We start from the raw sequence: 16,820 nt of genomic DNA, 5'->3' as shown, positions 1-16,820 counted from the left end.
TACTACATAAACTGTATTTTGTATCCTATACAAAAGCATTCCATTTATTTCATTATCCCACCTAGTTTTCCATATCTTCTTGCTTTCTCTCAGAACTATACTGTTGCCTTCAGTTTTAGATAACTTTACTGGCATATCAATATCTTCTTTTTTATTAGCCTCCTTAGCCAACCTATCTGCTCTTTCATTACCCAAAACACCTACATGAGCAGGAGTTCAAAATAATATAACATTTTTATTTTGCTCACATATTCTATGATGAACAGCCATAACCTCATATAATATATTTTGATGCTTATTTGTACATCCCTTTTTAATACTCAACAATGCAGATGACGAATCACTACAAATTATTATATTTTATTTACATTAGTATCCTCCACCCATTCTAAAGCTAATAATATAGCACATTATTTTACTCAGATAATAAGATGTTCTTTTTGAAATATTAATATTTAATTCAAGAATCACTACTGCTATACTAGTTGCTTCATTTTTTAGATTTTTTGAACCATCAGTATAAATTTGCAAATAATCATATTTAATCTGTATTTGATTATAAAATTCTTGGCAGATATCTGTTATGTTTCTTTCCTTAATATTTAATAATGATCTGTCTATATTAATATATTTTCATGTCCACGTAGGTCACAAAGGCCACAATACTGTTGGACTAAATTCTTTGTCATATACTTTAAATGTTTTTGCTCTGTCATCCCCAGCCCACCCAAAACTATTAATTTGTTCCTTTCCTATTTCCCAACAATCTTCTAATACTTTCTTAACTGGATGATCTTCATTATGTCCTTTTAAATTTCTTCTTCTTCTTCTCTTTTTTTTTATGGCGGTTGGCAAACAGCTTATAGGTGCATTATCGCCAACTTCCAGATTGGAGTATGGATCAGACATTAATCTATTAAATTATCCCCATAATGCCCGTTGTTCTTAGAAAACTAAAAACACTGCTAAAAACTACATCCCCAGACGATCTCTGAAACAATTCCCTTATATCTAATTTATTTTTATTCCTACCTAACTCTCTATGTAACATCTCTCTTTCCTGAGCAAATTTATTACATTCTAACGAAATATGTTGTACTGTTTCTAATTTTCTACAATAATTACAACATCCTGTACTATGCTTATTAATTATTTTAAGAGTGCTATTTAATCCTGTATGTCCAAATCTTATTCTAGATATAATATCCTCTTCCTTTTTAATTCCTTTCAAATTTAACTGGTAGAGTCAAAGCACATCACACTAGATGAGATGAGACTGGACGAGAAGAGATGTTCTGGCAGGGATGAGTCAGCTGAAGCAGGTATGTGTAATCAGGTGAACAGGTGACCAGAGCTGACAGTAATTACTGCCAGCAGGTGGAGTTGATGTGGGCTAATTGACTGGTGGCTGAGCCGATTGGATAGTGGCTGAGAGGTGACAGGCTGATAAGAAAAGTCCAGAAAAGTCCAAAGCAAAAAAAAAACAAAAAACTAAATCATGACACTAATGTACTTTAAATATTCTCACAGAAAGAAACATCTGCACTATACTATCTATTCATATATACAATGCTGTTAATGGCTACTTTTTAGAAATTAATCCCTACATATACATGTGATTTGCCTTGTTTCATACAGTCAGGACAAGGCATTTATTTACAGTGCCATGAAAAATCATTTGCCGTGTTACAAATTTGTCCCATTTTTGCTTTGGTGTCACGCTTAAATGATTCAGATCATTAAACATATTTTAATAACAGGCAATAATAACATATGTGGCAAAAAAAGCAGTTTTGAAACCAGTTTATTTATTAAGGGCTGTCCAAGCCATCCTAGCCTTACATGAAAAAAAAAAAAATCATCATACCCCGTAGTTACTACTAAATTAACTATGATTAACCGCATTTTTTAGGGAGTTCAACTTCACAAGACACACCCACGCCTGATTACGGTCTGACCTGTAGAATCAAGAAATCACTTAAAGTGAACCTTCCTGAGTACATGATGGACGCTAACAGGTATCTAAAACTAAAACATAGGATGCCCCTATTTCAAGAACAGATGAGAAATAAAAACATGCAAACAAATGCAAACATCTATCAGTCTGGGAAAGATTACAAAGCCATTTCTAACATTTTGGGACTCCGCTGAAGAACTGATCCATTGTCCACACGTATAATATGATAATGCAATTAAAAAGCTCTTTGCATGCACCGCAAATAAGACATAGCTGTCATATTTCACTAAGTTTGCAATCCCAAAGAAAAAGCAAGTTTGGATCACATGAAAGCAGTGTTTTTGTCTCTCAAAGGTCCTTCAGGATTTCAGATCTTTGTGCGATTTGGTACCACTGTGGGGGCCAAGTAGTTTTAATGCTGGGTCTATCCTTCAGAAGGCTATAGTATTTGGCCAGTTTGGGGTAACGTCCTACGGAAAGCCTGAAATAAAAAAACAAAACACATAAAGTCATTGTGTTGATAAGAAAGATCAGTCTTCCTCCAAGCATCAAACTGAATTACATACCCATAACGGAAGGCATAAGCAATGTTTGGAAAGGCAACCACGTCGGCTAAGGAGAAGGCACCTGCAAGGTAGGAGCCCGCAGCCACCTTGATGCACAGAACAACAAAAGAAACACTGTCATCAGCGTAATATGTGACTTTCTCTACATGTCTCTCTGTGTACCGTTCCTGGACATACATTCTCCAAGTAGCCCTCCCAACGCTGAAGTTCAGCTACCAGATTGTCCTTGTTTCTCTTCACAGCAGAGTCGTGACGCTCTCCTTCAGGGGCATACGAGTCGTAGAAGACGACCAAGTCTGAGACAGAGAAACCCGTGTTAATATGACTGTTTCTGTCTCGAGCCTTGCTCAAACTGACATGGTGATGGCTGGTTTACGTGCATGAGTACAATTTACTTAGTTTCTCTGTGAGGGTGAGACCCTCCATCATGCGTTGGTACATCAGAGCTTGCTGTGGAGGACTGTCAGGAATCAACTTGTTGCCCTGGGACTTAAACTGATTCTTTTCCCGCAGGAGACAAAAACAACAAAATCACAAAAACCTTCCTTTCAAACGATGCATACATGATATTCACAGTGCTCCATACTTTACCTCAAGGTATAAGCACGCTCCAACGGACTCATTGATTATGTCGTCCCCATGTTTGAAAGCAGGAAGCTGGTAGGAAGATGTTTTAATGTCACAGTATTAACATCTATAGTTAATTATGAGCCACTGCTACTTGAGTAAATGTAAAGCATGATCATCAAACGTGTAATTATTAAGTAATTGCTTCTTTAAGACCAAATATTTCTTAAATAACCCCTTTGCTCAGCCTTGTGTTAAAAGGGGCTCAAATGTAATCTGGTACAAGCATCACTGGGACTGTTATACAGTGCTCAAAGCACATTCTGTTATCAACTATATAAAAGGGAAACATGATGTAGCTTTAGTGTATAGAGCTGATAAGCCCTAAACAGCCAAAAAAAATGGGTTGTTAGAGAACATCTGTTCTTTGTGTCAAACAGATACATCTCCAAGGGAAGTGCAGTGACTGAGGAATATTTCAACAGTAAACTTTGAACAAATGCAAATTACTGCAAGTTATGCTGTGTTTTAATTGTCTATGATGTCAGAAGCCCAGTTGAACCATGATCCAGTTACAAACCAGGAAACCAAGAAAAGGTGCTACATGTACTGCATGAACAGGTTATTTGCTATTAACAACCAAATAGCAATGAATAGTTCAGCGTTCTATGCATTCAAACATGTTCAGAAGGTTGTACATCTGTTTTGCTTTTTTAAGTTTTAAACACAAATGGAAATACACTTTTTATTATGCTAATCATCTGTATGAGAAGCATGACAACCGTGTTGGATTTTCAGGTCAGAAATAGAGTAAAACTTTTTTTTTCTGTAAGGGACTGTCTGGTTAATTTCACATTATCACTCGAAACAGGAATGTATGCTTTAACACATTTAATCTAATAAGCCAGATAAATGGTACAGACACATCAGCGTTGACGGGCTCCTGATCGATCACGACGCAGGAAAAAGGAATGGAGAAGAGCCCCATCTGATCCTCCCATAGGCCTAATAAAGACGTCTGGGTACACTTCCATGCAAGGGCTGTACACTTCCTCACGTGGCATCAGTGGAATAATGTGTCACCACCAATCTGATAGATTGTGTCATGGTATTGTGTCCAAGCCTGTCTAAAATACGCATGCAGCTCCCAGGATAACTGCCCCTTCCACTCATGCATCCTGTCTCTAACATAGTTTTACGTGATACATGCAGTGCAAAATAAATAGGAGTACGTCTTTCCCAGAGACAAAACAATACAAAGGAAAACTGTACAACACATGTTGCAGTGTTTTTTTCAAATGTTTTAACCGTAGACCTACATGTGTAAATGTAGTATAGACTTATAGTTAACCAAAGAGACAGTAAACTTGAAAACATACTCTTTGTAAAAGCATCTGATTTCTGTTTCAAATGATTTTATACATGATGGGGACAGTGTCGTCTAATCGTAATGACTGCAGGGTCTGTATCGTGCGGAGCCATTATTTGTAGAGGATTTTGCCCAATTGTTTCCTGCTAAGCATTTTCAGCCACATGCGAACCTTTAACAATGGGGAGTCTCAGCCTCTGAAGTGATTTCTTGACAATTACGAGAAAAACAAGAAAACCTTACAGCTTCCTGTAGGACCACCATGTTGATTCAACACATGCTAGGCCTTGGCCTGTTTTTTTCATTGGTTGTATTGTTTCACATGGGTTAGGGTTTCACATGTTTCTGTGGGAGGCTGACACCTCTACGGATTCTTTGAGGGGAAACTAATGTGAATTACTGGCTGTGAAGAACTTATCTGACCTGTGATGTTTCCAGGCAAAAGCTGTTATGTGATTAAAAAAAATGCAAATGTCTTGTAATGTCTCAGTATAAAAAAAAAAGAAAAAAAAAGAGCTATCTTCCATTAGGACTAAATCAACGGAACACCAAATTGTTCATAGCCGGAAGTGCTATCTTCCAATTTAAGCCTGTTTGTGGTTGCCATGACCTGGACAACTGGGAATTTGCATTGGTATCCTGTTTTGCCTTTTCTTGCTTCCAGATCTTAACTAGTTTTCTAATTCAGTAAAATTAACCAGTTAACTCATTTGTCAACTGCGATGGAAGTTTGACGTTCCCTATAAACAATCGGTTCTCTCCATCAACAATATTTCAGTCACGTTTTTCTCCTTTCAACATTAGAGGTACGGTACAGAACTACACCAATGCAGTGTGCCTGCGTTTACTTCCTGGTTCCTCTACCAATCATATGAAAGTTCCCAGGGTTCCCAAAGAGAAGCGGACCAGAAATAGAACAGAATACAACTTCATAGACCTATCCTGTGTAATTAAAAATTCAGTGAGGTTTCACAGCAGCAATGGACCGTTGAGGAGGCGGCTGTTGTCCGTGGCAGATGGTGTATATGTGTTGTATAAACACTAGATGTCATTGTTACTTATTGTTTCTTTAAAATATCCTCAATTGCATTTCCCCATTTCTCTTTAGAAAGGCTTTTGACGCGATCTCAGGTTTAGGATAGTTGTAGCCCATGGGTGGCATGGGTTTGGTGGCTCTTGATGCATCAGCAATCAAGAATACGTGAATCTACTCCCAGCTATAAGAGCTTTGCATCACAATCGTCCCAAGGAATTTTTCTTCCTATCTATTTCCCTTGGCTCAACATTTCTATTAATATACCTTTTAAACAATGACCTTTAGTAGCTTATCTACTTTGTGAAAAGTGTCATAACTGTCTGCTGGAAATGATCATCTTAGAGCATTACATAACATAAAAAACAATACTTTTCTATTGTATTGACCTCTTCAGTGTATTAGGAACTCAGGTTTTTATTAGCAGAAAGCCACAATCACCAAATCAAATAAAAATAATTGATATATCACTGATTATTTTTTTAATTACTGAAACATACCAACTTTTCAATGATATTCTAAATAATTAGCAAGCACCTGTATATTATTGCCTGGACGGTCTAAAGAGCAACCATAAATGTAATAATTAGTCTGGATAAGTCTTTGCATTCAGGTGGAAATTAACAGCTTTCTTTGTCTCTACCTCAACAATCACAACAAGCTGTAATCAGTTTTATTTTAGGGGGAGCTTTGAGTTCAAAGTCAGCGCTTGTATTACGCTTCGTCATTGCTCCTGTAATCAGCTTCTGGAGGAGACATTACAACTGCAGCTTTTGACCCATACCAACCCCACAACACCCCCCCACTAAGCAGGAATTTACCAATTCTCTATCAATACCCCTACCTTGCACCGATTGAACAAGTAAAAGAACATGAAAGGATTTATTTATTTGTTTTGCCAAAGTTTTGATGTGCACCTACCTGTCCTCTGGGGTTGATTTGTAAAACCTCTTGAGATTTATGGTCCTCTTTCTCAAAAGAAAGCAGTTTGTGTTTGTAGCCCTGCAGCTTCTTCTCCTCCAGGGTGATCATGACCCTCCAGCAGGGAGGAGAGCCGGCGCCCCACAGCAGAGTCATTGATTTCGCCATCGATAGACAGAAACCTCACTGCTTTGTGAAACGTGGTCAGGAGTGGGAGAGCAGCTCACAGGCTCCCACTTTATTGAAAGGTTGGCGTTCGGAGCCACGCCCATTAGTTAATGTCCAACTCAGAGGTGAGAGAAGAGAGCAAGAAGGAGGCAAACATTCATTTTGCTTTTATTGCTGAATGTGTTTAACACGGCATTTCAAGTGAAAGCATCTGCCAGCGCTCCTTTTCGCCTTCGTCTCGCAGAGAGGAGAGCACGCTGCGGACAGCTCCATGTCCTTTATTCAAGTTCAGACCGAGTAAAAATGTAACCACAGAGATCAAAAACAAGAGTCCAAACACTTCTTCACTCCAACATAAAAAAAAAAAAAAAATATTTCTGGGGATAGACACATTTGTCATGGGTTTTCTTTACAATTACGATCCACAGAAACTCCACATTTCTCACAGACTATAATACAAGTTTCTACAAAAATACTGACTAAACGTGCACACCGTCGAACCTCGCGATGCTGTACCTGCCGAGGGCATTTACACATTGAATGCAGAGTACTCTGCGCGTCCATCACAAATGTCATCATCGTCGTGTTTTTACACATTACAACAAAAAAAAAAAAAAAAAATCTTCCTCTGAGATTAAACACTCCTCCATTCCAGTCACTCTTATCAGCATAAGAGACAATAAATGTCGGTTAAGGTGCAAGATGTCAGAGCTTTGCTAAATAAATACTGTAAATGTGACACATTTGAGCCACCGGAGCTTGGATGGTGATTGTGAAGGTACAGCATTGTCCCTTTTTTAAAAAGAAAGGCACTCATCAGACTGAAAACCTTTCACATTTCTGTTTTTATATATATATATATATATATATATATATATATATATACACACACACACACACACAATACTTTCTTCTTTTTTTAGGGAGATCACCTGGAATCTGGTTTAAAAACAAATTAAAATTCCAATCCAACGCTTTACAGCAAAAATTCACAGCTTTGACGAATCAGAAATGATCCCTTTGGATTTCTTTAAAAAGAACTTTTGGATCAATCCAAGATATTTAATTCATTATAGTACCCGGGACTCTAACTAGTCTTCAAGAGAACACGTCTTTCCTCGCACCTGCTTCTGTACTTGATACAAAAAAAAAAAAAAGAAAGGAAAAAAAAAGAGAACAAACACGCAATCAAGTTGGCAGCGTCTTCACTCAAAAACCTTATTAGCAGCTGGTGAAAAACCTGAAGAGGCTTGTTGCTGGTGGGCTAAAAACTCTAAAGGCTGACAGAGACGCCTCACGCTGACATAAGCGGCCGCGTTTTTCCACAAACGTGGGGACAGGTGAGGAGGGGGGCAGGTGGGGGTCAGGGTGAAGGGAGGTGACCCTGTTTATGCGTCTGGAGAATCGGTCAACCCCAGCGCCAGAGCTTCTTCTGGTGTCAGGCCGTTTTTAAGAGTCCGCCTCACTGCAACAAAAAAAAAAACAGTTATTTATCACAGGGCCCTACATGAAGAATCCTGTAAGATGACTTTCGTGTATGGATGCACTGATAAATCATTCAGTGACAAAAATCTGATAATTTTCAAGTATTTCCTGTTTCCTGAATGTTCATTTTCATTTGCAGTCAGGCACAGCTATCAACATTTTACAAAAATAAATGCTTGAAATATATCAACCCTAGCAGGGGCCTTCTCTTTACTAATGCAATCAGTTCTACTTTAGGTTTAATGTACATAGCGAGGACCGTGCCTTGACTTCAATAGACTTCCATTTATTTTCATGCCTTTCTATTGCCTAACCCTAACCTTTACCAGTTTATAACCCTAAACCCACCCTGAACCTAATTGACACCTCAGTCCTAATCCTAACCCCTAACCCCTAATCTATCCTTAGTAAATGGATATGTACCACAGGTTTTGAAAGTAGCTGTTATTAAACCTTTACTTAAGAAACATTCTCTTGATCAGGATGAGTTAGTAAACTACAGACCTATATCTAATCTTCTTTTCTTATCTAAAATTCTTGAGAAAGTAGTTGCTAATCAACTTTGTGAACATTTACAAAGTAATGACCTACTTGAGGAGTTTCAGTCAGGCTTCAGAGCTCATCATAGCACTGAAACAGCTCTGGTGAAGGTCACTAATGATATTCTTATGGCCTCAGATAATGGACTTGTGTCTATACTTGTCCTGTTAGATCTCAGTGCTGCGTTTGATACAGTTGATCACAATATTCTCCTACAAAGACTTGAACATACTGTAGGGATTAAGGGGAAAGCATTAGGCTGGTTTAAATCTTATCTGTCAGACAGATTCCAATTTGTTCATGTTAATAATAAATCTTCCTCAAACTCTAGGGTCACTTGTGGAGTACCACATGGTTCAGTCCTTGGACCAATTCTCTTTACTATATATATGCTTCCGATAGGCAAAAATTATCAGACAGCATGGGATTAATTTCCACTGTTATGCTGATGATACTCAGCTATATTTATCCATAAATCCTGATGAATCCAATCAGTTACTTCGACTGCAGTCATGTCTTGATGACATCAAAAGCTGGATGACTTTAAATTTCCTGCATCTAAATTCTGACAAGACGGAAGTTTTAATCTTTGGGCCAGAGTCCTCAAAAAATAAACTTCTTAACCAATCACTTAATCTGGGTGGCATTAACCTGGCCTCTGGTAATAAAGTAAAAAATCTTGGTGTTATTTTTGACCAAGACATGTCATTTAAATCCCATATTAAACAGGTTTCCAGAGTTTCCTTTTTTCACCTCCGGAATATCGCCAAAATTAGAAACATTCTGTCCAGGAGTGATGCTGAAAAACTGGTCCATGCATTTGTTACTTCAAGGCTGGACTATTGTAATTCTTTACTATCAGGAAGTCCACAAAATGCAGTTCAAAGTCTTCAGCTGATCCAAAATGCTGCAGCAAGAGTTCTGATGAAAATCAACAAGAGGGATCATATTTCTCCTGTTTTAGCTTCCCTTCATTGGCTTCCTGTTAAATCAAGAATAGAATTTAAAATTCTTCTTCTAACGTATAAAGCCCTTAATAATCAAGCTCCATCATATATCAGAGCTCTGATTACCCCGTATGTTCCTAACAGAGCACTTCGCTCTCAGACCGCAGGTCTGCTGGTGGTTCCTAGAGTCTCTAAAAGTAGAATGGGAGGCAGATCCTTTAGCTATCAGGCTCCTCTCCTGTGGAACCAACTCCCAATTTTGGTCCGTGAGGCAGACACCCTGTCTACTTTTAAGACTAGGCTTAAAACTTTTCTTTTTGACAAAAATTATAACTAGTGACTCATGTTACTCTCAGCTACCTTTATAGTTTTACTGCTATAGGCTTAGGTTACTGGAGTATATCAGGATCTAATTTTCTCACTATATTGAGTTCTACTGTTCTTCAATTATGCATTATGTGTTGTCATTTCTGCTTTAACTTTCTGTTCTCTCTCTTTTCTCTTCATAGTAGGTACACCTGGTCTGGCGTTCTGTTAACTGTGACATCATCCAGAGAAGACGGCTCACCCGCTACTACCATCTAATGTAGAACAGATTTCTAGATCAATGTGTGCTTCTGTGCTTTTTTGTCTCTCTTGTTGTGTCTCTGTTCTGTCTTCTGTAACCCCAGTCGGTCGAGGCAGATGACCGTTCATACTGAGCCCGGTTCTGCCGGAGGTTTTTTTTCCCGTTAATGGGTGGTTTTTCTTCCCACTGTCGCTTCATGCTTGCTCAGTATGAGGGATTGCAGCAAAGCCATGTACAATGCAGATGACTCTTCCTGTGGCTCTACGCTTTCCCAGGAGTGAATGCTGCTTGTCGGGACTTTGATGCAATCAACTGGTTTCCTTATATAGGACATTTTTGACCAATCTGTATAATCTGACCCAATCTGTATAATATGATTGAACTTGACTTTGTAAAGTGCCTTGAGATGACATGTTTCATGATTTGGCGCTATATAAATAAAATTGAATTGAATTGAATTGAATTGAATTGAACCCCACAGAAAAAAGGTCTTCACTTTTTTCTGTGCTCACTTTATATCAAAGTCCTCACTATACTAGTAAAATGATCAAAAATTCTCTCCCTCAGCTGAAAGTACAAGAACACACACACAGTGTGACGTCACCTCAGACCATAATATACACCTCAAAACCTGCTCATGACAAGAAAGCTCAAGCATAATTGCAATAAATTAACAAATAAAAAACGTGGTAACCTAACATATCAAATATTATATCACAGCTTATTTGGACAGAGCTGCTTTATATTTTGAATGAATCTTCTCCGGACATAAAGATGGGTTTTAACTGTACAGCTACCTCTTGGATTGTAATGTTTTTAAAAAATTATTATTTTTTTTATCATTTTTGCTTATTTCTGAGAGTAGAAAAATTTTTTGTTATTTAGTCATACTGTATGATAAAAACTTAATAATAATAACAATTATTATTAGTATTATTATTACTACATTAGTTGTTCTTATAAACTATACCATCTCAAAGTTTTACAAGATTGGCCCCAGAATCTCTCTCTAATTTTATAACATGACTTGAAATGAGCAATGTCCTCTAAGACGTACATGATTTGCGGTTGGCCCTGGATCTCCTCCTCTCTCTGGGCTGTGTTCTGGTTCCTGGACCCTGTGTGGCAGAGCGCACTATGCGCTCCATAATCTCATCTGCAGCATCCTCTCCACAGGGCTGTGTGTCCTCCACAGCTGTTGTCCATGCAGGCATGGTGCGACCTGCACAGACAGATGGTAAGAGCTTAACCCCGTGCATAAGAAGCGTTTAGTCTCAAATGGGACCCCCCAGTGGTCCCTCACCTCCTCGTCCTGGCCGAGATCTGGTCCGTGTTCTGAGTCCTGGCACTCCGACGACCTCTTTGTCGCTGCCTGTCAGGCTTGTTCTCAGCACAGCCTTCATTTGCTCGTGCTCGACAGCATCCTCGGTGTGGCCCAGGCCCAGGCCCTGTAGCTGGTCGCTGTCTTGGCCACTAGGGGTGCCGTTGTTACTGCAACTCGAACCGTTGCGACTACACTGCAGTGAGAGAGTTCAAAACATGATCAGAATTTGCTTGCTTGTGTACTTAGTATTTTGCAAAGTGAAATCATTAAGGAAAACATTTCAAGTTCATCGTTTTTTTTTGACTCAAATGTTAGGCAAAGACTTAAAAAAGGATCAAATCAAGGTTAATGTATCAATGCACACGAACACGCATGCACACAGGCTGGCACACGTCTCGATACCTCTCGCTCTTCTTCATCATCAGACTACAGGAGAAGGGAGGATTTTAAAATCAGAGAAAAAGCAGGAGGAAAAATATGAAAGTCAGGACTTGGGACGACAAGAAAGGGAGAAAAATAGAGCTGAGAGTCTTTGAGGGTGTCCGTGTGTGTGTGTTAGTGTGTGTGAGGCGCTCACAGGCGTGTTCATGTCCATGATCATCTTTCCCCGGGTCTTGTTACGCTCCCGGTGGTCGGCTCGTTTCTGTTTCTGCTGCAGCACTCGGTCCCTGGTTGTTCTGTACTCCAGCGCGAACTCGCTAAGGATTTTGCTGAAGCGGTTGACGCTGATCTCTCGCACGCTGTAGGCTGGATGACCGAGATACAGCAGGAAGGAATGGAACCTGGGCAGAAGTAAAGATGACAATCCCCAAGCAATAGTTTATATTGCTGACTGGACAAAAAAAAAATACAATGAAAATACTATTCAAACACAATAACAATGCTAATAAAGTTCATCACGTTGAAAATCTAAACTTCAATGTATTTTATTTATTATGATTTTTGTGTCACAGGGGAGAAAATGCTGCAAGATTTACATGTTTTTAAAAAAAAATCTGAAAAGTGTGGTCTGAAGTTGAATTCAACCCCCTTTACTTATAGCCCTAAACAACACTCAGTGCAACACAGAGCGTGCAAACCTGACTTACGCATACCCCCAACGACTCACATTGGTCGGTGGAGCAAATGCACACCTCGCTTTGTTTTTGCGAGACTCTGCATCGGCGGGCTTTACTTTGACTAAATTCAAAATCCTGTGTTGTAAAGTCGACATGTGAGGCTACCTGTTGATTAGCCTGCGGTGGACGATCTTGAGGATGATGATTCTTTCAGCGCAATCTTTAAGGAAGTCGGACATCTTCTGCTTGAGCTGGGGCTTCATTTCATGCTTGGCGATCACCTTCAGGTGGTCCCACGAAGCTTTGCAGCGACGCTCCATCTGACACAAGTTCTCCTGCAGCTGATCAAAATCCACCTGGTGGACGGAGATTACCAGGTGAGTCAGAGGACGGGCACTTCTGACACGTCTGACTTTCTGCTGTTAATTTATCAATCTTATTTATAAAGCAACAAGGGACACTAGATGTGATTAAATCCAGATGTAAAACAACACGCAGGCCAGTTTCCAGACAGTAAAACCAAAGCTTACTTTTGCAGAACGTGTGATGGCGCCTATCTCGGAGTAGAGGTCGGTGCTCTCTGGGAAGTTTTCCACCACCGCCGAGCAGGCGTGATGAAGCAGAGACTGCTTGTGGACCGTGTCCTTGACTTCTGGAACCTTTTCCAAGTATGTCAGCTCAAAGCCTTTAGCCTGAAAACATTAATGGGAAAATATCATGCTATTGGCAGAAAAATAGCAGATCAGTTGCCATATATGGATGACGATGATCTAACAGCTAAGTGCGACTACCAACTATTAAACATAGAAACGGATAAAAAAAAAACTTTTAAGAAATAGATGATGAATACATGCATGGCTACTTATCAGCGACACAAAAAATATGGAGTGAGCAGTCACTAAAGATCCTCTATGCAGAACAAGTGGGTGAGATTCAAGTAATGGACGATAATGGATTTCTCTTCACTCTCTAAAAGCAGTCACTCTGTTGGAGGCCGTTTTTTCCCCCAGAGCCAAATAAATGACAGATTGTACAACAGTGTTTTGACTTCCCTCCCAAACATCACATGTGCAGTATCATGCTTGAAATAATAATCTAGGGCCAAAAATTATGTTATTGTGAGAAAACCGTAGTCGAACAAATGGAGTTTGAGTCGCGTGACACCTGGTGTCCCCAAAATAATGTTTCTGACAAATAATGTTTTGTAATTCGGTCAAACCCTCACAAATAAAAACAAAAGTTTATGTGTAAAACACATAAATGAGACTTTCAACTACTTCCATTCACTACGGCTATGTTTCATACAACTATTCACAGCAAAAATGGAACTAAAAGTAAATAATTTTTTTCCTGAAATTAGTGTATTTGTCCTTAATTTGTGCAGGTAAATAGGATGATCTGCAAATGCAATGAGTATTTAGCCCTAAAATAAGATAATTAGATATGTTAATTTGAAAAAAGATGACGTGGTTGAGTTTTTCCTATGGCAAAAATCTTATTCCACTGGCAGATCACCTTATTTACCTGCTCAAATCAAGGGCAAATACAATCGTTTCAAGAAACTTTTATTTACTTTTTCTTTCCTTTTTTCTGTGGAAGGTTGTATAAAACATAGCAGTAGTGAATGGAAGTGAATGTTTTACACATAATCCGTCTTTCTTACTTGTGAGGGTTGACTGAACTACAGTGACGTCATGTCAACATACCTTTTATATAAAGTAATCTTGTCACATTCCTTTTTACTCCAGATGCATGGGGGATGTGCATCCGTAGTGAAAGTACTTATCAAAAAGGGACCAGAAATTACAAACTAGAGAGTTTGCCATCATCATTTCTGTCCTCGGTGGCCAGTGTCTCATGCTCTGATGCAAGAGTTGAGTGTTTCCTTCATCAAGAGGGTTTTCACAATTTTTTTTTACTTAACCGTGAAAATGAGTTTAACGAACTGCCAAAACACAGTTGCTTTTTTAAATATATGTGTTAACAGACGACTCACATTGACGCCATTGAGGAAATTTCCCAATGGACAGCAGTGTGGAGAGGATGTATCGGAGAGTTTTGTTCTTCACCAGCTGCTCCATTCCCTCCTTCAGATCCTGCAGTGGCTCTGCGACTTCCTGTCAGGAGGTCAATATATCATTAGCCGAGCTCAACAAGACTCCGAGAGAACTTGCCTTTTATGAGTCTGCAGCAACAGGTGCACCTCGCCTCCTGCCACAAAATCATCTGCTCTCGTTTAAGGTCATTGGAGGTTGTTTAACGGTTTTCTCCTTTGCTGTAAAATATGCTCCCCATTATTTGAACCTTCTGTTTTCTAAGCAGCAGCAGCAGCAGCTTCTCCCGTGTTTGTTTTTCCTACACGGTAAGCTGCCGTGTCGTACCGCGGGGTCAAGCTGTGAGCGCCGCTCCGCCAAATGTGCTGTTACGTCTCGTGCCCGTCACGAACAGATGAAAGAAGCCCGCTTCCCGCTGAAAGCTGTAAAAAAAAATGTGCGTGTGCCTTTTTCTCATGGTGCCGGCTTTGAACTTCTCCTCCTGGATGCAATCTTTGCCAGAGTAATCACCGTGCGTGTGTGTGTGTGTGTGTGTGTGTGTGTGGAGATGAAGGCAAGGTGCTGCTAATAAACGTGCATATTTTGTTGTGATGTAACTATTCAGATGTCCCGCGGATGTTGTTTCTTCCTTCCTGCGCAAACAACGGCACACATGCTGTGCACCTTCCCACAAGCCGCTACAGCAGACTTCAATTAGAGAAGTAAACAATTTGTTTCCAATTAAAAAAAAAAAAAAACACTTTCATCGCATGGCACTTTTTTTGAAAAATTCAAATTACAGATCATTTTGTTTATTTACACTGCCTTGCAAAAGCATTCATGTCCCTTTTTCAGTCACTGTTTTCTGGTCCCCACTGTGAAACGTAGAGAGGGCAGCATTTTTCTGTGGGGCGCTTTAGTTCAGCCGGGGCACAGGAAGCTGTTCGCAGCTGTTGGAAAAGATGGGGCTAGATACAGGACAATAGTTGAAGAAAGCCTGTTGCAATGAAATAGTTTTAGATCATTACCTATTAATGTATTAAAATGGCCAAGTCAAAGTCCAGACCTGAATCTAACGGTGAATTTACAGCAAGACTTAAAGCTGCTGTTCACAGATGCTCTATGTCCAATCTGACTGAGCTTAAACTTAGTTTAAACTAAAGGCCCGTTTACACTACACTTTTTTTAAACCGAGCCGAGCCGAGACCAGTCTGAGCTTGGATCAGTTAACCAAGCCGTTTACATACCACACTATCTCGGTTCCTTGGTTGCTCCTCGCCTCCTAGTGACGATCTGCGGTACTGCTGCTCTCTGGGATTGAAGGCGGGACCGAGCAAAACAAAACGGCGGCGCCCATAACATTCAGGATGTTATGGTTAGACAGAGTCGGCTTTTGGGACGTGGATAAGACAAACAAACGTCTAATAAGGATTTACAGACGCAGGAAACAACAACAGACACTGAGGTTCATCACGCTGCTAAGCAGAATCATCTCTGGAAACCGTGTGTCACGGTAAGGAAGCTAGTAATATTATGAATGTCTGAAATTTGTCTGAATGGAGTGTGAATCGGGACGTGCAGCCAGACACGCCGGAAAAAACGCGGACAGTCAGCTGACGGTAAGGGGATGACGCGGTCTGCTCATGCGCTCTTGATTATCAGATAACCGGGATAGAAAAAACAGTCCTAGACCTGCTCAGGAAACTGGTCTGCAGTTAGCGCGGTCCGGTTATGTTAGCGCGGTCCAGTTCAGTCTGCTGACCGTTTACACACAAGAGTTATCTCTGTTACCGAGCTCGGACTGGTCTCGGCTCGGTTAAAAATGTGTAGTGTAAGCGGGCCGTATGTTGCAAACAATCGGTAAAAAATGTCAGTCTCTAGATGTGGTAAACCTGGGAGAGACCGACTTGCACTAAAAAGGTGTAGAAAGCGTTACCTCAGGGTCAAAAGTACACGTTCATAAGGCACTTTATGTTTGTACAACATTTTTTTTTTACAAACATTTGTCCCCTGTTAATCCTCGTCATTCCATTTCCCTCACATGTAAAGAGGAAAAAGTTCCTACAAATTACACTTCGGTTTACAGTTCCAACGTATGTGAGAGGGCGAGTGGGATGAACACTTGTTGAGGCACTATAATAATAAACTCCCATTTTATCTACAAACTGACGTATGTCATGTTCAAACTGACCTTCTCCGTTGCTTCGTAGTCCATCTTGAAGGCCCAGAGCTGGAGTCTGGCGGAGAGCTCGCTGATGGAGGACAGAGTGAGGAGGAACTGCTC

At 39.9% G+C, this 16,820-nt stretch overlaps 1 protein-coding gene and 1 pseudogene across 2 annotated transcripts; both read right to left on the bottom strand.

The window, feature by feature from the left end:
* Positions 1–1,788: 1,788 nt before the first annotated feature.
* LOC118565179 (glutathione S-transferase A-like) lies at positions 1,789–7,472 on the bottom strand. 2 transcript variants are annotated; one of them, XM_036144944.1, is made up of 6 exons: positions 6,414–7,472; positions 3,115–3,180; positions 2,919–3,024; positions 2,701–2,819; positions 2,524–2,609; positions 1,789–2,438 (listed from the first exon to the last, which is right to left on the bottom strand). In XM_036144944.1, the coding sequence occupies exons 1-6, from the start codon at positions 6,579–6,581 to the stop codon at positions 2,306–2,308; spliced, it is 678 nt and encodes a 225-aa protein (XP_036000837.1). In that variant the 5' UTR covers positions 6,582–7,472; the 3' UTR covers positions 1,789–2,305. The 2 variants fall into 2 exon arrangements, with proteins under 2 accessions (XP_036000837.1, XP_036000838.1); XM_036144945.1 differs by lacking the exon at positions 3,115–3,180.
* Positions 7,473–7,495: 23 nt separating this feature from the next.
* LOC118565423 overlaps positions 7,496–16,820 on the bottom strand; it is a 10,445-nt pseudogene continuing 1,120 nt past the window's right edge.

The sequence above is a fragment of the Fundulus heteroclitus genome, chromosome 13, assembly GCF_011125445.2.
Source record: "Fundulus heteroclitus isolate FHET01 chromosome 13, MU-UCD_Fhet_4.1, whole genome shotgun sequence".
In the NCBI taxonomy this organism is placed as follows: Eukaryota; Metazoa; Chordata; class Actinopteri; order Cyprinodontiformes; family Fundulidae; genus Fundulus; species Fundulus heteroclitus.
Note: the sequence above shows the minus strand (reverse complement) of the source record. Positions and strands in the feature narration are given on the sequence as shown.

Excerpts from the sequence above, each read along its gene's own strand:
- LOC118565179 (XM_036144944.1), bottom strand. The coding sequence starts at position 6,581 with ATGGCGAAATCAATGACTCTGCTGTGGGGCGCCGGCTCTCCTCCCTGC. Across the intron at positions 3,181-6,413 it reads AAATCAACCCCAGAGGACAG|CTTCCTGCTTTCAAACATGG; the intron begins GTAGGTGCACAT and ends TCTTCCTACCAG. Across the intron at positions 2,610-2,700 it reads GGGAGGGCTACTTGGAGAAT|GTGGCTGCGGGCTCCTACCT; the intron begins GTATGTCCAGGA and ends CTGTGCATCAAG.